Source organism: Petaurus breviceps, unplaced genomic scaffold (assembly GCF_028583685.1).
Source record: "Petaurus breviceps papuanus isolate PSGF00001 unplaced genomic scaffold, PetGlider_PUasm1.0 90626, whole genome shotgun sequence".
Lineage (NCBI taxonomy): Eukaryota > Metazoa > Chordata > Mammalia > Diprotodontia > Petauridae > Petaurus > Petaurus breviceps.
In genome coordinates this window covers 761,718-786,699 of record NW_027187290.1, presented here as the reverse complement: position 1 = coordinate 786,699, position 24,982 = coordinate 761,718, and the positions used below count along the sequence as shown (strand labels likewise).

The 24,982-nt window shown below is 40.3% G+C and overlaps 1 protein-coding gene across 1 annotated transcript in view; it reads left to right on the top strand.

Moving 5' to 3' along the window:
* Positions 1 to 24,982, top strand: part of LOC138143071 (AF4/FMR2 family member 2-like) — a 198,727-nt gene that overhangs the window by 62,997 nt on the left and 110,748 nt on the right. Inside the window, exons 4-5 of the mRNA XM_069064262.1 lie at positions 1,850 to 1,944; positions 5,853 to 6,089. Of these exons, the coding sequence (XP_068920363.1) occupies positions 1,850 to 1,944; positions 5,853 to 6,089 (332 nt within the window). The remainder of the gene's footprint in view (positions 1 to 1,849; positions 1,945 to 5,852; positions 6,090 to 24,982) is intronic.

Sequence of the window (24,982 nt, the reverse complement as noted above, 5' to 3'; positions counted from 1 at the left end):
AGATGTTTCTGTTTATTTTTACCTTAGGATAAAAATCTGCTGGTGTAGACAGCTTATATACTTTGGTCCAATCTGTCACTAGGATTGTTTGGCAAGTAAATAATTACATTTTCACAAAAGCACCAGCAATAGAAAGGCAGATGCACGGCTTGAGTTGCCCCATCTATTCAAGTAATGGTCAGGATAGTGAGCTCTCTAAAGTGCAACAATAATGTGGCATGCCCTCCCCTCAAGAGTTTATTTACCTTGGGATTGGCTTATTCATTTCCTTGCTTCCTGCTCTTATCATTTAAATGAAAGTGATGTGAACACAGGGGTTTGGCTTGAGCTTTTTCATGACTAACTTTGTCACCCAGATGAAAAACGAGTATTCCCATTTGTGGCTATTGCTGCTTTGCTTTATATCCTGAGTCCTAATTAACTTTATTTATTAGGAGGTAAATGGTAAACTCTAGTCCTTTTACTAGAGACTGCCTAGAATGTCATTAAATGACTTTGTGGATTATGGATGTGCCCAGGGAGCTCCACAGAGATGATGCATGGGGTTCTGCCCAATGAAAGGATGTCTTTCCATTCACAAACAGAACATACAGTCTGAGGTGCTCTGGTGGAGTGCATCATGAATTTTATTTACAATACATTTGGAGGGAAAGCATAGTTCAATTCAAGGCTATAGCTAACTGGTTTAATTTCAACTTAATCAGAAATGACTGCACACCAGTGACACTCATAACTCCTTCACTCGGATTGTAGACATTGGCTCTATTGTCACATTTCTTTCCATGGATGTGTGGGAGTGAAACAGCTTTACGGCCTCTACTAGGATATACAACTATAAGAGACTTTAGAGATCGACTGGTCTAGTGCTTTCATATTACAGAAGAGGAAACTAAGGGGCCAGGGAGCAGAACCTGGGCTCTTTGATTCCCCAGGCAGTGGCATTGTACTGTGTCTGTATGCTAGACACTGTGCCCTTGTGGCAAACAATCAAAGAGCAAGTGGGGAACTTGGTCACAGGGTGCCCAGTATCCCTTGAGACTTGGAAGATGATATTTGGATCACAGATTCAATGCCTTCCATAGTTGGAAGGCATATTCCAAGCATAGGGAAGTAGATGCCATCAGAAAAACTGAGCTTGTTCGTGTAAGCCAAAGAACCATCTCTTTCTTTGAGAACAGTCTTTTTAGGGTAGAGGCCAGCAAGGGAAGTTGATTTAGGATTACCAGATTGAAATATTCAGAATGTCAAACATGAACAAGTGTCTGACCCGCGACCACAGGTTGCCATTTCCCAAGGATGAGTCGGAGTCTTAGGCTGACTTCTTCCACATTGGCTTGACTAGATACCAGAACCAAGAAGCGAAATGTTCCAGTTGTCACTTCTATCCAAGACATTAATTTTCTGCTGAGCATCCCTCATGTCTCGAGAATTTGGACCAGAGCCAGGTGATTTCTTCCTTGGGCTACTCTCTAATCTAGGACAGGATGAAGCAGTAAAATGTGGCAGAATTCTATCAGCCACTGCTCTGTCCTATGCTGCAAGGCTATGTGCTGAGCCCTGATGTATGAGACCTGCTTCAGTCTAATTGGGAACGATAAAATGTGTATGAAATGACCCTCCCAAAAAGGAGAAGCTAGATGAGTGGTACAGAAAAACCGAGCTAACAGAGCTTCAAGGCCCCGTCTGTGTGTGGGATGATGAGGAAAGGCTTCATTCATTACATTCGCAGCACAATGGAAGATGTGAGATGAACCTTGAAGGGTGGGGAGGATGTCAGCAAGTGAGGAGGGGCCTCACAGGACTAATGGGAAATACCTATTTCTTTCACAGCCTTACTTTCCTTTGGTAGATTCAGGCATTGAAATCCACTGGGAGATTCTTGCTGCTGCTTTAAGACTTCACTGTGAGAGCCTTACCTTGCTTTCTATGGACAAGAAATGTCCAGTAAGGGAGGCCTGCTCCTCCTCAGAATGCTTCCTGAAGGGACTTTTTAATATATTACTCTGCTAGTTGTACCTGAACTATATTGATTCTCCCAGTAAGGGCTTACATTTTAATCTCAGCCCCCAACATCAGCAAGAACAGCAAACTCTGGCGTTTTCTGACTGGTAGTTTCTTAACACATATCAGTATTCTAGCTTATATCCCAGTCTGCTCATTATGAAGGAAGCAGGTATATCTTGAAGGGCCTGGATTTTCTACCTCTTTAAGTCTGGCATCTGCTTTCTCAGGTACAGGGCTAAATTTCTGAGCTTACATGTCACCTCGGGTAATAGTGGGTATGTGGGAAGCACACACAGAACTTGAGCACTCTATAACACATGCTCCCTGTTTGGCATTATCCTTGCTGGCTTACTTTATCACCCAATGCTATCTGGGTCCTGAAATCCTCAGCCAATTTTTGGCAGTGTCGGGATTAACAAACAGTTCAAATCCCAGTTTTTTATATACTCGTGTGTGTTTTTAAGTGCCTTCACCTTTGATAAGCCTCATTATTCAGATGGGCTAATTCCACATAAAACAGGCAGTAGCTATTTTGTGTAGTTCATGTGGAGCCCAAGCAGACACTGAGAGACTGTGGCGTTTGATGGACTTGGAGTCAAAAGGACCTATAGCCAATCCTGTGTCAAACATTTGCGAGCTAAGTGGCCAAACACTAGTAAGTCATTTCATTTCTCTTCTGTAAAATGAGGAAAATAATAGCATCTTCTTCACCTGGTTACTGGGAGGTTCAAGTGAATCATTGCCCAGTATATGAAGTACTTTGTGAACCTTAAAACTCTGGAAAGGTTAGCTATTATTGTTAGTCTAGTAACCCAGCAAAGGAGGCCTCCCCCCGCCCCCACTATAACGTTTTCTATAAAGCAGCTTTAGAGTTGGCTGAACATGAAAGAAAGGATAGACAACCCTATCTCGAAGTTTGTGGACTCCTTTGGAAGATAGGTTCAAAATGTGGACCTCTGACAGTTTTTACTTCTTTTATATCTTGATCACAAAACCACTGGTCCTCTATTTTGACTCAGTCTAGAGGATAACAGTTATAGGCTGCATTTCACCAGAAAGGTCCATACTGGGAAGACTGGACATTTCCTCATAATCTTTTGGTCCCTACCCACTAAAAGATAGAAAGTTTCTGTTTTCCTCTTTCTTCTAGGTGAATATTTGAACTGATTAAGGATGCAGATGAGTGCTAAGATTTTGTCGTGTATGTTCCACATCCTGCTGTTATTGCTGGAATATTGATTAGCTTAGGACTTCCTGGACCAGTAATAAAAAAGCCTTCCCTCATTCTGCATTAAAGAGTGTGGAAAATGGGCAAGTAGATAGAAAACTATATTAATTTAAGCCAAAATAGTAAACGCAAAGGGCTTTGGAGAAGACTTCTCTATAAATTTTCAAAATCAGTTTCATATGTTATTTTTAATTGAATAGAAGACAAGCAATCTTTGTTTTGTTTTATTTAATGTACCACTTTGGTTACCATCTACAGTATCTAATAATAACAACCTGATTTGATATTTCCGTAGTATTCTCCTCTTTAATAATATCTGTCATCTCCTTTAGCGGTAATACTAAGTCACATGTAGCACCTTAAAGTTTCGCACATCAGTTGATACTCTGTGAAGTAAGTGCTGCTATCTCCACTTTATAGATGAGAAAATTGAGGCTCAGAACTGGTAAGTGTTTGAGGTAGGGTTTAAAGCCTGATCTTCATAACTCAGAGTTTAGCACTTTCTCCTTGACAGCAGGCTGCCTCTCTTTTTATGCCTACTATGGCCCTGCAAATGAGTCTGTGCAGGAATTGTTATCCATGTTTTAGAAAGGAGGAAACTAAGCCCTGGAGGTCACATGACATGCCTGAGGTCATATGGCTGGTAGAAAGTAGAGCCAGAATCTGAATCCAGGAGGTTAATGTCTGCTAAAAGAATTCAATGAGGAAAGTATGTGTATGCTACAGTGGAAACGGCTGAATTCAGGGTCAGGGTATGTGTATTTTAATAGCACCTCTGCTGCTGAGTACTTGGGTGAAGGGGGCCAAATGTAATTCAGTGAAGTTTTTCTTTCAAAAAATACTAAGAAATAGGAGCATTTTGGCACAAAGGAAGACAGAAAAAGCGGAAACAGTGTAGGGAACCACAGTTCTCCATGCCATACAGTTTGCTTTTCAATGGCGGTTTATACAGGAACGTGTCATTTACCTTCATGCCTATTTCTTTCAAGAATAGTTGTCAATTTAGGTAAGCTGTTTGTGACCATTACTCTGGAATGTTCTTCAAATGTTCTAGCTGTCTATCTTGTTGATAGAAGGTAATATTAAGTATACTTTTGAGAAGAGCAATTCTAAATTGTTGAAAGGCACGAGAAAGTTATTTCTCTGTGTACTTCATCCAGATCAAATATCATAGGAATATAGATAGAGAATTAGAAGGGTTGCTAGAGTATAAATTCCTTTTACAGATGAAGAAACCAAAGCCCGATTCTGTAGATTGTTGCTGTCTACAGATTTGCCTCATGTGGACTTTTTTTTGCCTGTCTCAGAATCCTCAGTGCACATGGCAAATAGTAAATGCTTAATAGAAATGTTGGATTGCTGACCTGCTAAATGCATTGACTTTGACTCTGGTTTTTCTGTGGTCTCAGCCTGAGGGCTCACTATACCATGATTTCATTCACAAATGTCAATGACCATCGTTTTAATTTGAATGAAAGTGACATTAGTTACAAATCATTTGGTTAAGGGGTAAATGAGAATAATAATAGCTGACATTTATATAGTGCTTTATGATTTGGCAAGCACTTTATAAAAGTGTAATTTTATCCTCACAACAACCCTAAGAGGTAGTTGTCATGATCCCCATCTTACAGATGAGGAAAGTGAGGAAGATCAAGATTAAGGCACTTGCCCAAGATCACTCACCTACTAAGTGTCTGGGGCTGGATTTGAACCTAGGTCTTCCTGACTTCCCTCCAGTGCACCACCTAGCTGCTTGAAAGAAAGGGCGTGATGAAGCAGAAAGTGTAATGGACTTCAGGTCAGCAGACCTGGGTTCAAAATCCAAGTTTGCCGCTTACTACCTTAGCTATCTTGAACAAGGACTCCATCTCTCTGTGCCCCATTTTCATCTTGTAAAATTTAGCTTTCTAGATGAAGTAGCATCCTTTCCAGTTTTAAACCTGTGTTCCTATATGTGATCCAGAGGACGTTCACAGAGAAATAAGTAATGTGTCCATGTCCTTCAGGACTTTCTAATTGATTTTTCTCAAACTTCAGATTGTGATTTTTCCTGAGCTAAAGTGATTGAGAACAGTTGCACAATAATTCCCAATAAATATTTAGCACAGATGAAATATGTACGTGCTAAGGAGGTTCAGAATAAAGGACGGCTCCGGGTACCCACCATCTGAGAGCCCTTGGAGGAAGCCAGATTTGAGCTAAGTTATCCTGAAGGAGGAGAAGAGACCAGATCAGATCATGAACAGAGCAAAGGAATGATGTGTGGCGGGAGTGTGCCAAGAAAGAAAGGCCTAATATTGGGGTTGAGCCAGACCAGGCTGAAGAAGGAATGGTAAGGGATGATAACAGCTGAAGTTTGGATGTTCAGTGGAAGAATCCAACCATGTAACAGCCTGGGGATTAGAGGGGTACATTCTTTCAGTTCCAGAGAGGAGGAAGCTGGATTGTTTTTCCACCCCCACACTCATTCCCTCCAAATAGGCCCCAAGTTATGCAGTGTGACATCTGCCTCTGGCTGGCTTTGATCTCCCTGGGATCTCTAGGGTCTAGTGCTGTCCCTAGAATGTAGAGGTGCTCAATAAATGTTTGTAGAGTTGAGTTGTGTATTATGTCACAGATTTCCTGCACCTGTGACTGCCTGCATCTGAGTAATGGGCCGAGCAGCAGCAGGGGAGAGAGAGGTCTGGGCCTGGGTCTGAAGACTTGGGGCATAACTTCCAAAGATGGATACCTGCTGCTGTTGAGGAAACTCTGCACCTACTCACTTTTCTCGTCTAGGGAAAGCGCCTCCAAGAAAACTAACAGGTGGAATTGTATTGGATTCTTTTGGATCCGTTCAGCCCTCGGGTGTTTGGTAAGCTCTTATTTCCCTTGATCTCCATTGGTTTGAGAAATATTAATAGATTATATTCTAAGTCCTTTCCTTTTCAACACTGAAATTATCTAACAGCAAACTCTAGAAATTACAGCTTTTTGAATGTTCTAGGGAAAACTTTGAGCAAGGGACAACTCGGTTACAACCAACAAAACAACAGCAGCCAACGTTTTGGTAGCTCTTTAGGGTTTGCAAAGTACCATGCAGTTGAGTTGTCTGGGGGGTTATTTCTAAGTCTGCATGCTTTTACTTCTCAGTCTACACTGTTGCCTTGTGGTGCTCTAAAGCTGAAGATGTTTCTGGGCCCATTACTGCAAAGGCAAGTAAGCAGAGGGCACCTTAGCAATACCCACTTTGGCTCCTTCCAGCTCTGACAACCAGTGGCCTTTCCTGCTCTTCTCTTTGCCTTTTCTAGTACTGCAAAACATGCATCATGATAGTGTATAGAGATGGTGGGAAATTGATTAATATAAGTGAAGTGCTGCTTGTTGAAAATACTTGCCTAGATAAAAATAAGGGGTATTTTTTGATCGTGTAAGGGATGTATGTCATATAAATTGCTTCTTTTGTGTTGCTATTTAAAAAGAAATATCTTTCTTTGTGAGTAATTTATGGAACTTTAGAGAAGAGGAGGTAATAAGTGGAATAACTTCTGAAAAGAAAACAGAACTGAAAATTTCAATTTTCTCTTAAGTTATGGATTTCATTGTCATATTTGTAGCCTTTTGAAATCCAACTAAACCATTTTCCAGAAGCTTCACACTGCAATGAACTTGGAGGAGTCTTTTACGATTGTTCTCATCCAAACTAAGCTTTATCTACACTGGCAGAATGAGGTGGAAGCCATGACAATAAAACACATGCTCCAGGTCCTCCGACTGACATGGAGGAAGAAATGGTTCTTTTGGATTTGGTAGAACAGGAACTGAATTATCAACATTGACGATGTACCTTCAGACTGATTCTCTTTACCTCATTTCACTTGGCTTAAGGAGCTCAGTCTTTGAATAGGAAGCAATACCCAGTCTCTCTCATCACCTTCCTGGAAAAGGACAAGTGGAGTCAAAAAGAGGAGGAAAGGAGATTTTTCAATAATAGCTAGCATTTGTGTAGTGTTTTAAGGTTTGTTAGGCACTTTCCGTGTTAAGCCTTTTAAAAAAGAAGAGAAGAATAATAAATAGTTTTCCTTGGACCTGAAGAAAAATTCTGGTATCTGTAAAACTTTCAGCTGTTGGGTAGGATTTCTGTACCTGATATGTGTACAGATCTCATTAGAGCGTCATGTCTCCATTTTGCTCTAGATAAAACTGAATTTTCAGAGAAGCATATTTGCCCAAGGCTTGTAGCTAGTCACTGGTGGATGTGGGGACTAAATCCAAGTCTTTTGGCATACTTCTTCAAGTAGGTAGAGTATTGTATATTTGGCTCTATGGTCTCACTGATGGGAGCAACCCCTTTTACCAGTGAGTCACAGTCCATTGACACCTTATCATTGCCTCTACCCTAAGGATCTCCTGTGGGTTTTCTTTATATCTTTTTTCTTTTTGTGCAACTTCATAGAAATAAATTGTCCTTTCAAAACTGGAAAAAGTACTTAAAAGCTACCAGTGATATTTTCATTTAGACATTTTTTTTAAACCTGTTAATAAAATGATGGAAAGTTGAATGTACAACTTGGTCCCTTCCCATATATTACACTGTAGGTTAAAAGCTCTTTGATTAGTAGATGACAGCAAGCATATTACCCTGGATTTAAAAATAACACTTTTTATAAATAAAAGTTTTTTTTCTTTATTTTGGCTTTGTGAGAAAAAGGAATTCCTCCCACATAAACATGTTCATTTTACCTTCTAGGAAGAAAAGAAAGAAAATGTAAGTACAGTAAGATTTGGGTCTCCCTGAAATTAGCATTTGGAGCTTTAGAAGACCAAAAGAGGTAATGCCAATACCTTCAGAAGAAAGCTGGGAACAATACTGTATATGATTTAGCGCTGCTTCCAGTTGTTCAGTGGGGATAATCAAAATCCAGGGTAGATTTTTCTGTGCTTTAATTGGTAATTCTTTGGAACATTAAAATACATATTGATTTGGTAATAAATGAATGAAGAAACCTCAGTTTTCCTTAGTGGGATTTAATTACAATGGAATATATTCTGTGTTTAAGTAGATAGGCACGAATGTCTTTATTCTTTCCCAACTATTCAACAATATCTCACACAAAGACCATTTTGGGTTGTGTGTTGTGTTGCTGAAACCAACTCCAACTATGTGATCACTCTGGAGTCAGTATCCCTTGAGTTAGAATTAAGAAAAGAAAAATTCCTGTGATCCTCCATTTTCAAATCACATTTTTGTGGCAATAGTAGTAGTGATAATAGTAGTCATAAATAATTCACATTTGTATAGCAGTTTGCAAATACCTTGAACAGTTCCTCATTGAATCCTTACAACAGTCTTTTAAGCTCTTCTATTATCACCTCTGTTGTACAGATTGAGTCACTATGATTGAGAGAATGAAGTAATTTACCTGGGTCCAGCATTTAGTAGCAGATGTCTGAAATGGAATTTTAAACCAGGTCTTCCTGCTTCCCAAGTCCAGCCTTGTATCCAATATGCCTTTGTTCATTAAGATGATTCAAGAGTTTGAACTAAAATGTGCTATGCTTTCTGCTTTGTTGAAGCCCTGATGCATTTTTGTCTACACAGTCCATAGGAGTCTTTATAGTTTTATTTATCCCGAGAATTAGTGTTCATTTTCTTGGCAAGTAGGTGGAGATCATCATTACCTTTAAAATTTAAAGGCATAAAAATGACTTGAGAACAGGGTTTAAGAGAACACTAATATTTATTTTGAATGGCCTTCTTAATTATTCATTTAAGTAGTTATTTGCAAAAGAATCTTGCAAAAAAAAATAAAAACCACAGAGCAGATTGCTTTCTAGATCAATGCACTTTGGTTTCTCAGTTGGGTATGTAAACATCCAAGAGACCTGAGATGTCAAGACTCTTATAACAATAGATACTGATGTTCATTGATATTGGCAATCTAAAAAAATTTCCGTTCAGATAGTACATGTTTGTTCTTATGCATTGTGACTTTGAAGTGATTTCATATTATTTTCTCTGTGCTTTGACCCCTTTCCCTCCCTGGTGGGTAAAACCCTAGAATCATATGGCTTGCAAATTCACCAGAGGAGCATAATGGAGGGTTTGCTTTAACACTTAGTAAATTCTTAATGCCACTGATGCAGATTTTTACTTTAAATATGCATGGGGAGGAGACTTCTGAAGTAAGTAAATGATTAGAAATTAGGGTGTTATAGGTTTCATGAACACAATAATTTGCACAATCCTGGGCTCAACAAAATCACTATCCATAGGGAGAGAAGCAATAAAATGATCCTGTTCTGTATCTTTTTTTTAAGTGGAAAGGCAAGATGTATACTTAATGGAAGCATCAATTAATCATTTCAGACATTTCCTAGTTATTTATTATCTCCTGAATGTATTATGTGCCTAGGTAAAAAAAAATAATCATAATACCTAGCATTTATATAGTTCTTTAAAGTTTGCAGAATACTATAGGACCTACTTCAGAGGATTATTGTAAGGATCAAATGAGATTATATATATATATATATATACATATATATACATATATATATCTGTGTGTGTGTATGCACACTCACACATACATGTGTTAAACTTACAAAGAATTTCTATTTATTTCCTTATAAATGATCCTTTGCTCATCAGAGATAAGGGCATTCGAAAGTAAAAGAGGGTGGCCCAGTGAGTAGTTTACTGATCAGAACTAGGAAAATATTTCTCCTGGTCATCATGGTGAACATTGCTCTTCTTGGGGAGGGGGGAAGGCGACACTCTTTTATTATATTATTTTGTCATGGGACAAATGCAGATAAAGATAAGTGGGGCTTGTCTTTTGTTGACCATAAGAAATATGTCAGTTTGAGGGGGCAGCTAGGTAGTGCAGTGAATAGAGCACTGATCCTGGAATCAGGAGGACCTGAGTTGAAATCCGGCCTCAGACACTTAACACAAAAACTAGCCGTGTGACCTTGGGCAAGTCACTTAACCCCAACTGCCCTCCAAAAAGCAAAGAAAAAGAAAAAAAGAAATATGTCAGTTTGAAAACATAGGAAGAATAGGAAGACAGGAAGGCAGGTCCATTTTTGGCCAGTGTCTTTAATGTTGTTGGGGATAGATAGTAACTTTTTTGGTGAGAAATGACTTACGTGATGAATTTTAATCCCTTAAATGCCGTTTGTTTCAGTGCCCCGAAGTCGGTGACCTTTAGCGTTGTTTTACCAGTTCCTTAGCTTCTCTGTATGTGTTGTCATCAGAGGTTGAGCTACATTCTTCTTTTTCAACATAGAACAAGAAATCAGCAAGGTGTCAGGAGAGAGCCCTGGACTTGTAATGAGGATGCCTGTTTTTAAGGCCCAGCTCCCCGCCCCTCATTCATTGACTGTATGAACCCCAACAAATTCCTGTACCTCTGAGAGCCACAGTCTCATCATCTGAGGAGCTAGTAATGCCAGCCCCATCTACTTTAAAGGGTTTTGGTGATTATTAAATTGAATCTTTCAATTTAGTGAGCATTTTAAGTGCCTACTCTGTGCAAAGTACTATGCCCAATGCTGAGGATACACATATCCAAGGGAAAAAGGAGTCCCTGTTTTCGGGGAGTTTCCATTCTTCTGTGGGTTACCAGCTTTACTCATGTTAATAAGTCCAAGATAATTTAAAGGGAAAGAAAAAAATGCTTTTCTTATGCACCCATTGCATGGCAGGTAATATGCTCAATGCTTTCCAAATATTTCATTTGATCCTCACAACAATCCTGTGAGGTAAATACTGTTATTATTGCCATTTTACAGTTGAGGAAACTGAGGCAGGAGGAGGTTAAATGACTTGCTTGGGGTCACACAGCTAAAAAGTGGGTGAGGCTAGATGTGAACTCAGGTCTTCTTGACTCCAGGCCTAGCATCTGGTGCCATCTAGCTATCTAGGAGAGAGTAGAGTGGTCACAAAAGAATTCCCCTAGAAAATAGCACTTGAGTGAGTCTTGAAGAAATCAAATGATCAGAGGCTAAGATGAAAAGGGACTGCAACCTAGGCATCCAGCAGTGCCTGTTCAAAAGCAGGGAGGCTAGAGATGGAATGCTGAATTCATGGAATGACAGCCCAATTTGCCTGGAATGTGATATGCTCCAAGGGGAACAATGTGAAATAAGCCTGGAGATAAAGATGGATGGGAGATAGGCTAGGAAGGTCTTTAAATGCCAAGCTGAAGGAGCAGCAAATCACACAGTTGGATCTATGCTTTAAGCAGTTCATTTTTGACTGCTCTATGGAGGATGAGTTAGAAAAGGAAGTGACTGGAGGCGGGGAGAGAAGTCCAGATACCTTTATATGGGCGAGGCAGTAGGACCTGACCTAGAGCAGTGACCTAGGTAGAGAGAAGGGACAGATAAAAGAAATGTGGTGGAGGGCAAATTGACAAGACATGGCTATTGATTGGTTGTGGGGGATGAGGGAGAGGGAAGGGTTGAGTATGATTCTTAAGCTGCTATCTTTAATTACTAGCAAAGCACAGGAAATCATGGAGGTGCGGCTAGGTTTAATGAGGTCCATTTTGGATGTGATGAGTTTGAGATACCTAGAGGACATACAGGTGGTGATGTCCAGCAGGCTTCTGGAGCTTGAGAGAGATAGTAGGCCTAGAAATGGAAAACTGGGGAATCATCTTCAGAGGGATGAGGGCAGATCCCATGGGAGCTGTTGAGATCACTAAGACAGGTTTTAAAGAGAGAAGAGGGCCCATAGCCTGCATAGAGACGTGAGTATCCAGCAATGGAGAATGAGGAGAAATGGTCAGACTGGTAGGAGAGCCGACGAGAGCAGCTCCTCATAATTGTCTTGTAACGTCCTGTGTTCTATGCACATGTGTTGGTATCTTATAGTGAACTGTTAGCAGGCAGCTAGGTGGTGCAGTGGAAACAGTGACAGGCCTGGAGTTACAAAGACTCATCTTAAATTCAAATTGGGCCTCAGACACTGACTAGCTGACTCTGTGTGGCTGACCCTGGGCAAGTCACTTCACCCTGTTTTACCTCAGTTTCCTCATTGGTAAAATGAACTGGAGAAGGAAATGACAAACCATTCCAATACCTTTGCCAAGAAAACCCCAGATGGGGTCATGGAGAGTCAGATACAAGTGAAAACGACTTAAGGGCAACAATACCTAGCCCCTTGAGGGCAGGGACCAGGTCTTAGCTTACCTTTTTATTTTCCTAGCACTTAGCCAGCACTTAATAAATGTGTCTCTTGTACTTTGGCTAAGTGCTTTTTCCTTCTCGGTTCCTCCGTGAGGAATGAGAGACAGCACCTGCTGGGGACCCCACCTGGTGAAAGCAAAGAGCCTGGGCTTTCCTGAGCCTCTGGGGCAGGGGCACAGCAGGTATGGTTTACAACTGGCTGGAAGTTGAGTCCAAACCCTTTGTTATAATAGATGAGGAAGCTGAGTCCCATGCAGGGTTGCGTAGCCAGGCAGTGCCGGGACAGGGTGAGAGACCAGGTTTTCTGAGCAGAAATCTAACCCCGTTTTTTTCTCTTCTGCCACACTGCCTACAGGGTACTGAAAAGTCTGTTAATGTATTGTTTAGGAGCTAGAGATGGCAATAACTCGATGGGAAACCAGGGGCTTGAGTGTCAGAATGGCACATCAGACAAGTATTCCACAGCAAGGAACTAGATCCAAGGACTTGGACTACGGTTCCTTTATCTCTTTACAGTGAAGATGAAGTGCCATGAAAACGTCTTTACTGTGTTAAATGTTATTTCCTTTTTTAATTCTTCAAAACCCTTTTGCATATATTATCTCTCTGAGGTATTCAGGACAGGTACTGGCTTGTCCAGGGTCTCATCATCACTAAGAAGCAGAGCAGGGGCTAGAAGCCCAGAATTTTCTCATCTCTACTCCATTCCTTTTCCCCACTATACCATGCATGGTGCCTTTAGCTTTGTTTGGTTTGGATCCTAGATAGGATCACAGATTGAGGGCAGGAAGAGACCTCAGAGGCCATTTAGTCCAACCCCCTTATGACATACTAAGGCCCAGAGAGGTAAAGTAAACTATCCCAAGGTCACATAGGTCATAAGTAGGAAAGTCAGTGTTTGAACCCAGGGCCTCTGACTTTAAAGCCAGTGCTCATTCTATTGGATCAGCTTATCTCTGTGAGGACATTGTACTTTGGGGGATGGGGGTAGAGGGAGAATGCCTGCTCTTACCAGAAACGTTGCTTAAGGGTCTGCCCACTTTGGGCATAGTCAAAAGTAAGACCTGGCCTGTACTTGTCTTTTCCTTTGGCCTCTTTTCCTCATTGTAGAGGATGGGCAAAGTTGGACCGAAGGGGTCCTGGCCATATTTTTCTGGTGGTTTCTATGAGTTGGCATGAGCTGGGGAGGTGTGGTGGTATATAGCAAAGCCTCAGTCACTGTTACTTATGTCACCCTTGTGTTTTTGCAAGCTGTGACCTTTGTTCACAGCCTTTTCAGACTTTCTCCCTTACACCACAGGAGAGGCAGGAGGGAGGGAAAAAAGGAAGAAGGAAAGAGAAGACTGTTTACTAAGTAGTGGCACCACATGCTTTAGCCCTTTGTAGTTAAAATTTGTCTTCTATTTTTGCATAGGAACTGGGAGCACTCACAGGGGGCTTTGTGCCTGTATTAAGGCCCCTGGTTTTTTGATAACTGACTTTTTGTTGGCCTTTGAAACTTGTGAAAGTGTTTATGCATTCCTTTGATGGGATCGTATTGATGAGGTGAAAACGGACCCAGGGCCAGTTGCCCCCCATAGGTAACATGAATCCTTGTAGCTGCTCCAAATAAACACTTAACCCAAATGGGTCTAGGACCACCTACCCACTCACTGGAGCTTACCTCTGTAGGAGCTGAGCACCTAAATTGGAAAGTGAGCCTAAGTGAGCAAGTATCAATTGACAATATCAGAATGCCAGTAGTTCAAGTGGGAAATGTGCTTACATTGATTTGGTGAAGAAAAACATCAGGTCATTGAAAATTAATATTGTTTTATGATAAGCTCAAAAGGGAAATGTCTTCCTTTTCCTGAATGTCTGACTCTTTCTAGCTATCATAGATGCAGTCTACTCTTCTCCGGGCATTCTCCGTACTCTCTGTAGTTGGTGGATAGTATCAGTATTTAACACCCCAGCTGTTAAATGGGAGGAGATATTGATGGGAAAGCAGGCGTAGTGAAAAAAGGGGGTTGGCCTTGATGTTGTACTTCAAGTAGACTAACTCAGAGGAGTCTAGAAGTCTTTTCAGAGAGATGCTTCTCTAGGTGCTTAAGTTCAAATGAACTGTGCTAAAACTCTGATTAGAATCAAGTCTAATGTGAGTCACCTTTCCCTTTACAAGAATCATGGAAAATAAAAAGTGTTCTGCTAGATTGCTATCTAAATCAGACCATGGAAAGGGCTTCAGTGGGAGAACAACGTTGAAGAACAATGACCAGTAGCTAAAAGTAAAAGAGTTACTAGCTTGGCATCCCATTGAGGCCTTTGGAAAAGAAACATTCAAACCAGTGGACAATGTAGGTAACAGTGCTAGAAATATTTGAATGGTGCTGATGGAATAATAGGCTAGATTCCATTCCATTCTTCTGTGCAAGGATTAGGGTCATCGTGCTGGATAATGGAGATACAGACCAAAAGGAAGGGTATGATAGGTACAGAATGAAGTTAGAGGAGAATGAATAGGGACTTAGGGGACACAGAAGTACATCATAAGGGGGGCTCACCTTTCATTGCCCAGAAAAAAAAAATCTGTTAGGGATTTCAACAAACAGAGGCGAGGAAGAAGTATTTTCTAGTCATTGTTAGCGTACATCTAGAGATAGGAGACAGCAGGACAAGATGAGGGCTAAACTCAAAGTCTGACTTGGCATAAATGGAGAATGAATGAGATGGATTAGCATGAAGTAAGCCTGATAAATTAGGTTGGAACTTGTTTGTAAAAGTCCTTAAATATCAAGCTGAGGAATTGATGTTTGCTAGTAGGGGTGATAGGGTTTTGGATCACGATAATGACATAGTTGGGGTCAGCTAGTTGACTCAGTGGCTAGAGTGCTGGGCCTGGGGTCAGGAAAACCTGAGTTCAAATATGGCTTTAGACTTACTGGCTCTGTGACCCTGGGCAAGTCACTTAACCTCTGTTTGCCTTAATCCACTGGAGAAGGAAATGGCAAACCACTCCAGAATCTTTGCTGAGACAGCTCCATGGACAGTTGAATGTAGCTGAATAACAACAACATAGCCAGACCTTTTCATCAGGAAAATTATTGTGGAAGCTGTAGCCTGGTTGGATAAGAGAGGGGAGAAATGGGTGACAGGGAGATCAGATAAGTAGCTATTGAAATACTCCAGGTAAGCAAGACCCAGATGATGGAGATGTTGTATGATTTCATGGCCTTCATTTCTATTTAAGTTAAGGTGACCTAAACCACTGATACATTTCTACTCTTGGGTTCTAGTTAGTCTTCAAGGTCCAAACCTTCCTAACTTTATGATCATCCAGTCCACGTTGCTGTGTCTTGTTCAAAAGGATATTGTGAGACTGCTTGTCAAATTCTTTTCTGAAATCTGAATATACTACATCTGTTGCCTTTTATCCATCAGTCAATTGACCCTGTCACCTGACTCACTGGTGATTCATCAATGATGACTCATCATGATTGCCTTCTCTATCAGTGCTCAAAAACCATTCAGCTAAAAATACCTCTTAAATTTTTTTTTCTGGGAATTGATATCCAACTCCATGGCCTGTAATTTGAAAAACTCTTCCTTCTTGCCTGTTTGAAAATTAAGACAGGTCTAGTGCTATGGCACTTTTTCCAGTGACTGGAATCACTTCAGGGTTCATCAAGAGCGTTGAGAGCAATCCCACTTGCAAGTGATTTCTATATTCTGTAAAGCAGCAAGTACAGTTCCAGTGACTTGGGCTCATGGAGGGCAGCTATGTGTCCTTAATCATCTGGGGTTTCAGTTCCCTGTTAACCACTTTTTGTTCCACTTTTCCTAGCCTTAAGAGCATTTCCCTTAATGGAGAAAAATAGAAGCTAGTAAGAGTTACAAAGTTATACATTTCGTCATTCTTCCATTATATTCTTGTCCACGCCATGTGGTTTTGGGATCTTCTGCTTGCTCCCCAACATGACTTTTTGGAAAGCCTTTTTATTACCTTCCCATTTGTCACTAGTCTTTGCACATACTGGATCTGAGTCTACTTGACATTTATCTGCGACCTCCCTACCCTTTTGAATTAAGTTATTTCCCTTTGCCTCTATCACTGTTTCACTCATATATGATACATATCTCCCAGTAACCGTTGTTGGGCACAGGACCTGGTGTACTACATCAACTGCCTTTTCCGCTAAAGGGCCCACTCTCCTCTGGGTTCAATCCTTGGGGAATCTAGTTTCTGATGGGAGGTATTAGCCTTCTTTTTCTCATACTTTTTGACTCTCTACATGGTCACACTGGGGAAAATTCCTTAAGGCCTAAATTTTGGCACATATTAGGGTCTTCCCAGGAGTACCAGAGGAGGGGAAGAGGGAAAAAGTAAGATAGACATTCATGGTAGTGTACGAATCAAGTATAGACCAAAAGAAATGCTGAACACCAAACACTGAATCCCAGTAAACAAGCAGCACTGCTGGTTCTGGTCATATTCTATTGGGAGACTGAGGCTTAAGACCATCCAAACATGGAATGCGGATGAGGTATTTGACATTTCACCTTAGCCCTACTGTGGCTCCCTCCAAAGCCATATCTTATGGCAAAGGTCAGGGGGTATACTCCTCCTGTTAGTGATATCTTCTTTGATGCAGGACCTTAACTTCGCTGTTGTGATTTCTTCGAAGCAGAAACTTCTCCATCCTGTAGGCCTTCCACCCCTGAATCTCTTAAATTCATAAGATGACCTCCAGACCTAGATGTATCTTGTGATTGATGTCCATTCACCTCAGATCATGAAAGACCAAACACAAAAGAGATGGCCCCAATCCCAGGTTCCGGCTTGCCTAGGCAAGGCACGTGTTTCAGTTCTTTGTGCCTGGCAAATCACTGTTTCTGCTGAGTGGGAGCAAGGCTATCTCTCCCTCCATCCTTCAAGGAAATACCGGCATTACAGAATGCTACCTGGAGGGTCAAAGGAAGAGAGAAATAGCCATCCTCTTCCACTTTGTCCCAGAAAGAGGGAGGCTCTTCACATATCAGGTGTAGCACATAGCCATCCCACAATTAGCTGCCTCCCAAATTTCTCCTTCTATCCCATCTGGACTAAAACTCTGACTTTAAGGCTGTTTGAATACCTTGGCCCATCTTTGAACCCATACAGGTAGAGAGGAAATGCAGATGTGCTACTGCTACCTATCCAGAAAGTAGATGATTTATCATAGTATAAAATGAACAAGATCCCTTTGGGTGAGAAACATTGCAAACCGTATATGAAATCTAGAGGTAGGTCTGATGCTATCTGGCAGTGTATAATCAATGCAAGAAATGGAGGTCACAACAGCTTGCCTGCGCTTTCCACAGTCAGGGTTGATTGGTTATTCTCATCACCCTTTGTTTAAAATCATTTCAGAATTAATTGCCATTCATTAACGCAAGTCTTTGTAGTAGAATTGCAGAAACAGTCATTAATGTAGCTAATAAACATAAAAAAGAAAAAAGCTCCTATTACCAGGTCCCCACAGGCTGTTAAGGAACATTTTGAATAAGACTACATAAACATAAATTAAACATTTTTACAAACTGCTAAGGATGTGGGAATTTAGCATGGTGGTCTCTAGTAAAGCTTTCAGCCAATTTGTTCTATATATTTTTTGTAAGCCTGCTCTAGAGAGAACAGTTCTGGTTAGGAGTAAGTACTGAACTTCGGTGATTGCTTTCAAAGATGATAATAATCAGTATATTGTTTATAAAAGGAAAGCATGCTGATTCAATTGTCAGCAGTCAATCAGATTGGGAAATAGACTTGCTCTATAAAAAGACCTTTTGTTTAGTAGAAGTGTGAGGCTGCTTTGAACTAGTCAGGCCTGCATCAGAGTACTGAACCTTAGGTCAAATCTCATTATAGTAAACTCCCATAGACCAGTAAAATATCTTTCATACACCAGAATTTTTATGTTTTGAATATTGCCCCCAAAGAACTGGACAGTTATTGGAGGCTTGCCAGTATTTTGTTTTTAGTGGTGCCTTATAAGAGGATTGGACTTCTATTCTCTTCTGTGTACTAACTACAATTCCCATTTCTTCTAGATCCCCAGAGGGGCTATATTGTAGAAAGTTATAATGTGACTGGGCAAGATAATCAAAAAGCCTTTTTGAAACAAAAAAGTTTTCTGGCCCTGCTTTGAGGATACTTCTCTACAGCCCACCTCATGCCCCTAATTATTTCAAGTGGTATCACAAACTTCTCAAAATTAAATTAATTCACTTTCATTTAAACTGTATAAATCCATATCAAATGGCAGCTTTAGGGAGGGGTTGTGATATAAAATCAGACTGCTAATATTTAATGGCACAAATCTAAAAGGCTTCAGAATCACTGCCCCTAATTAATGTAGCCCAGGCCTCTCTCAACGCTGGATCCCAGAAAGCTCCACCAGGATCAAGGCATAGCATCCATTCAAAAACCATAGTTTCTCATGAGGTCCTACCTATCTATGTCTTTTATCAGAGCAGCTAGAGGTCATACTAGTTCAAAGTAAAATTAAATTATCAGTTAAATGGCTTAACATGATTTGTAATGAAATGAGTAGACTGATATGTCTACTCATGCCAACTGTTGTTGGTTATGAAACACGAGACTGATAACACGGTTTGTGATGCCTAAAGCTATTTAAGTGTTCTAATCAATAAAAATTGGCCCAGCAATTTTGAGGCTGCTTGGTTTTATATTATACTTATTCAAGGTTAACACAATGCTTCTCTACCACACGTGGAGTTAGTTTCGAATTAGTCAGAAGTTCAATCTTTACTCCCCTGTGCTAAGTTGGCTAGGATTACATCGCCACGTGAAAGTTTGCCATCATTGTAATTAATAAAAATGTAAAGTGAGCTGGGGAAGGAAATGGCAATCTATTCCAGTATCTTTGCCAAGAAAAACCCAAATGGGGTCATGAAGAATTGGACATGACTGAACAACCACAAACTTAGTGAATGATCACAGATCACTCTAGGAGAAGGTAAATGTGGAATAAAGATAAAATTCCACTCCTGGATCATTTCAGTGGTAAAATTTGGGTTGGTCTTCAATATTATATTTCCCCTTTGTGGTTTAAAAACCAGTGCTCATTTCATTACAGTGTAATATATTATGCAATACAATGGCATAGCAAAACAAATCACAAGGAACATTCTCATACACACAAGGATCTGGTTATCTTACTACCAGTCAGAAAAGAAATATATATGGAAGCAGAACAGTGAGTGACCAGGAAACTTGTGTGGAAAGACAAGAGCATGAGAGAAGATCTACCTATAAGAAGCTCATGGTCCTCCATGGTCCTCCTCAATCCTGGGAAAATCTCTAGGGCTCATCTTTAGAACCCAATGGCAGATGTAGTCTTAGAGAAGGAAAGCAAAGGAGTCTCCTAGCAGCTCTTACACATCTGTGTATGTCTGATCTCCCAACCTAGATTGTAAGACAAAGGCTGTCTCATGTATACCTGTGTCTCTACAAAGTACCTAGGACAGCGCCTGACACACAAAAGTAATAAACAATAAATATTTGTTTAATGAAAGAGTATTCAAAATCCATTGTACTCTAAACATATCCTACTCTAGGTCTCCAGGATGCCTATTTTATAAAATAACTTTTAATGTCTACTTTTGTGAACATAAGGGTATCCCTACAAGGATCCCAAAGGAGGGATTAGGCTGTTTGATGTTTCCTGCCTAATTGTGGAAGTAATTTTTAGGGCTAATGCTGGTCTTGATTTACTGACCAGGTGCAATTTTGAAGCACATTACCAATTTTTTGTGGTTCCTACCTCTTCCCTTCAACAAGCTTGGTAGGAATGATGGGAATTAGATCCAGTTTTTCTTCAGTAACCCAGAAAAAACCCTGTAGGCACAGCCTCCGTTCAACAGACAAAATACTTAAACACCACAGTTATAGGGTTTTTTTTTTAAACTTTTGGTAGAATCAGTGATTCTTTATGATGATGAATGTATCTTCTCATATTTTAAATGAATCGTCAATTCCTTAAAAGTTCACAATATTTACCTGTTGTTAAAATTGTAAAAGTTTTTTTTTTTAAATTAAGCCATTCTTTAACAACAAAATCTCGAGGAAACTTATTTTAATAATGTAAATGATCCCAACAGCATCCTTTGTAGATGTAGCCTGATGTATTTGAATAACCCATGGTTTGGGCATGGCCTAGTCACAGTGAATCTTCTTCATAGATGAGAAAGCTGAGAATCCCTCTTTTTATATAAAAGGAGACAGCTCAAGTGCCTTGATCATTATAGACTCATAATTTTAATAAACAATTTTGTGACGCGTTAACTAGCTCACTTAAGTCATTCAATCAATAAGTTGTGTAGATATCTGAATACTACAGCCAATTGTAGCATAAGACTCTCGATTGTAGATATGCTTGAAAGACATTTGGGAATGAGCAGTGGAGGTGACTCATTGGTCATGAAATACAAGTTATGTCATTCGATACGAACTACCTTTTATATGTACTTGAACATAAAACACCCTGACAGGGGATTTGCAAAGGGATGTTTATGCACGTTTAATGAATGCCAACTCTCCAATGAACTAATGTTGACTCTCTCCCAACCAAACCCCAGTTTAATTACGACAACAGCAGACTTTCACGTGGCAATGTAATCATAGCCAATGTAGCACAGGGGAGTAAAGATTGAATTCGAGTTAGACAGAACTGATTCCACATGTGGTAGAGATGCATTGTGCTAACCTTGAACAATTACTATATAAAACCAAGAAGCCTCAAAATTGTTAGCCTAACTTTTGTTTATTGACTAGAACATCTAAATAGCTTTAGGCATCACAAAACAATAAAAAAAATGTGGCTTCCTCTTGGATCTTTTATCCATTTTCATCTATTTTTGATGCTGTGTGCAGTTTCCAAATCTCTTTTGTGGCTTGTAATAAAATAGCCACAGTGTTATTCTGCATGTATGTCAAGCAGTGCGTGACCTGATATGCAAATTGAATACCAAGGTGCCAAAACGAAATTCAGAGTGTTTCACAGCTCTGGAGCTCTTTAAGGCATTTTCGAAATCAATGAATATGTAATATGAAGGTGATAAGACCTAAATAAAAACCTTCTTTATCTACTATGAAAAAGTATTTATACACAGAATATTTAGCACAAGCAGAAAATGGACAGAGTTTCCAATTATATGGTTTGCATAAACAAATGTTAAGCCATGTGCTCGGAATAGATAATAATGTAGCTAATGCCTTTGCCTTGTGCTTTAGACTTTGAAAATGTTTACAGATGTGGTTCCCCCCCCCCCCCACTCCCCTTAGGAGAGAAGTAAACGGAAGTGTGCAGCTGCAACAGTAGCACTAACTCTCATGGGAAGCCAATTAGTGATTTCAAATTGCATCCGTGAGTGCTACAGTGGAGGTATAGTCTTAAAGATTATTAAATAGCTGTGTAATTAGATATATTTATGGAAGCTTGGAGTTTATTGTGAAATAAGTGATATGAATTCAATTTTCAGCAGCTAATAAAACTGAGTAAGTGTTTGCTCTATGGCTCTTGGAGAAATGTGCACTCTGTTAAGAATTTGAACTTTTTGATACCTCTGTCCACATCGCTGCAAGCTCACTATGTCTCTGGGCATAATTTTCAAGTAATTATGGAAAAAGTCAGGTATTTTCTGAGTGATTGTAATGTAATGCCAAGGAAAGGCAACTTCCCAGGTTCAAAATACCAGCATAGGTGCTCTCTATTTTATTCAGTAACAAACCCAGAACAGAGAAGATCAAAACATGACATCATTCAAAATACAGTATTTACTAAGTATGATTAAATAATCTCCAAGGACTACTCCACCCCAGGACCTTCCAATCATTCAATCAATTACAAAGTCTCTGTTCTAAATACTTCTCCACCCCTAGGCTATACCTTAATTAAGTCCACCACAAAGCCCCTCTTCTCAAATGGAGATTAGTTTCCAAACATAAGTAAAATACATTCATTTGCTCAACCATAGAACACAAAAAGGTCAAAAGTTCCCCACCCCTGGATCACAATTGAATCTACCCCAGAGTTACATCAAGTTTAAACACAGCACTTAATACCCAAATGGAGGTCTTTTCTTCATCTTGACACGAGGCAAGTTCTCAGCAATCTTAGTTCCTGGAGAGACAAGGCTTAGCAAGGCCATAAGATACATTGCCAGTCCCTTCATGAATTTATCCTCTGTCTGTAGAACAGCCCTAGAACCCCTGAACACATTAGCAAAGCCCTCTCCCAGGATTTCTGTAAACATACAACAAGAAAATCCTTCTTCAGGGCTTCTGAACCAACAGAAAGGCTCCCAGACCCCTGCAACAACAGTACTGTCCCTCACCAGTGGACAGTATTCATTCTGTCTGCAGGACAGTCTCCAGACCCCTGCAACAACAGTACTGTCCCTCACCAGTGGACAGTATTCACTCTCTGTCTGCAGGACAGTCTCAGGCCTTCTTGACCAAATGCCAGGTTCCAGGACTTCTTCAACAGGACAGTCTTTCACCAGTGGACAAATCTGGCAAAATAACATCAAAACAGACAGACAAAGTACCAGCAAAACAGCCATGTCTCCTCAGTCCTTGGCAGCTCAGGGGGCAGGTCTCAAAAGTCCAGGGCAATTCAAAGCGGCCACCAGCAATCCTCTTAGTCTCTCTCTCTCTCCACGAGGTGCTGCTTCCAAAAAAGATCTTCCGCCTCTCTCCAGTGTCTCTCCAAATCTACGTCACCAGCTCCTCCCAGTTCAGGACTTTCTTTTCACATCAACAAGCCCATCCCACAGGTGGGATTAACAAACTCTGGGTTTTAATACAATCAATTTGAAAACCAAGCCAATACAGGGGAATCTTTAATTGCCATTACTATCACAGTGATACACACTGACAGTGAGCTGCTGTTCAGAGATGGATGGGAGGAAGGTGTTCTCAATTGATGGTAAGCAATCCAAGGTTAATCATGTGGAAATTATGGTCCTTGTTCCCAGAGGGAGTCAGGGAACAATTCTATGTTTCTGTGGGTGCACACTGCATTGTTTGACAACACCCCTGCTATTCAGATTGGGAACATTTGGCTCCCTCGGCTTGGAGTAGACTGTCACGTTGATGACTAACGAGTGTTTAGAGTAGTCAATGTAAACTTCGGGGTGGCATTTGAATAAAGCTTCCATAACACCTTCTGTGTGGCGCTAATATTTGGAAGTACTTGTAGTTCACCTACCTAGAGCTATCATAATGTTAGAAGAGTGTTAGACTGACAGGCGAAGTAAGGGCTCTCAGATAATGGGGAACTTCTGCATACTTTGTCTCAAAATTTTTAGGAAACATGGAGAGAGAGAGAACCCCCAAAACCTCACTTGTTGATATGCTTTGTACTTCATCTAGCTCTCAGAACACATATGCCAACTATAAAATTAGCTGCTTATTGTTCTCTATGTTTCTGAAGGCCAGGTTATTTTCTCTGAAAAGCAAGAAAATCCTTAATTATTTAGTGAATGGGGCAGCTAGGTGGGACAGTGGATAGAATGTTGGGCCTGGAGTCAGGAAGACTCCTCTTCCTGAGTTTAAATCTGACCTTGGACACCTACTAGCTATGTCACCCTGTTGGCTTCAGTTCCTCATCTGTAAAATGAGCTAGAGAAGGAAATGACAAACGACCCCAGTATCTGTGTGAAGAAAACCCCAATCACAGAAGAATCAGACATGACTGAAAAATGACAACAACCACGAGCTTAGTGAATGATCCAACATAGATCACTCTGGGAGAAGGTAAATGTGGAATAAGGACAAAATTCTCCTCCTCTGTGATTTCATCATTTCAATGGTAAAACTTGCATTAGTCTTCAGTATTAGTTTTTTTTGTAGTTTTAGAAGCTATTCCTCATTTGTGCATTCTACCCAGATGTTGCATATGATTGTGTTGCTTTCAAAATGAGATGGCAGGTGGCCTGTGGTATTATTTTTACAGTTGGAGAAACTCCCCAAGTAAGTGATAGGATCCTCCAAAAAACAATAATGTGTTTGAGTGGGGAAGCCAAAGCATACCATGAAATAGAGATTTGAGATTATCTGCAATATTTCTTCAGGGCAGTTGGCAAGACTAGAAAATCCAGACCTCTCCAAAAATTTTTCACTTTCAGTTCAAACACACATATAACATAAGGCTTTGGGCTTGAAAGGATTTTTGAAAGAGAGTAACTGTAGTACAGTGAAAGGAATACTGGATTTGGAGTCATTGGTCTCAAAGGCTCCTTTTGTCACTCCCTGTTTGACTGTGAATAACTGTGTTAATTTCACTGGGCCCCTTTAAAATAAGAGGGTTATCATAGATGGCCTCTTATGGCCCTTCCAGCTCTAAAGCTATGATCCTGTTACTGGTATTTCAGATAATCTGTTACAAAACCCTTATTTTACAGTGGAGGAAATCACCTTGCTCATGGTTACAGTAAACAGAGAGCCATAGTTTGAGCCCATTCCCTCTGACCTCAAATCTATTATTCCCTCTGTAATGCTATGCTGCTCTCTTGCACAGCATTGCTCTT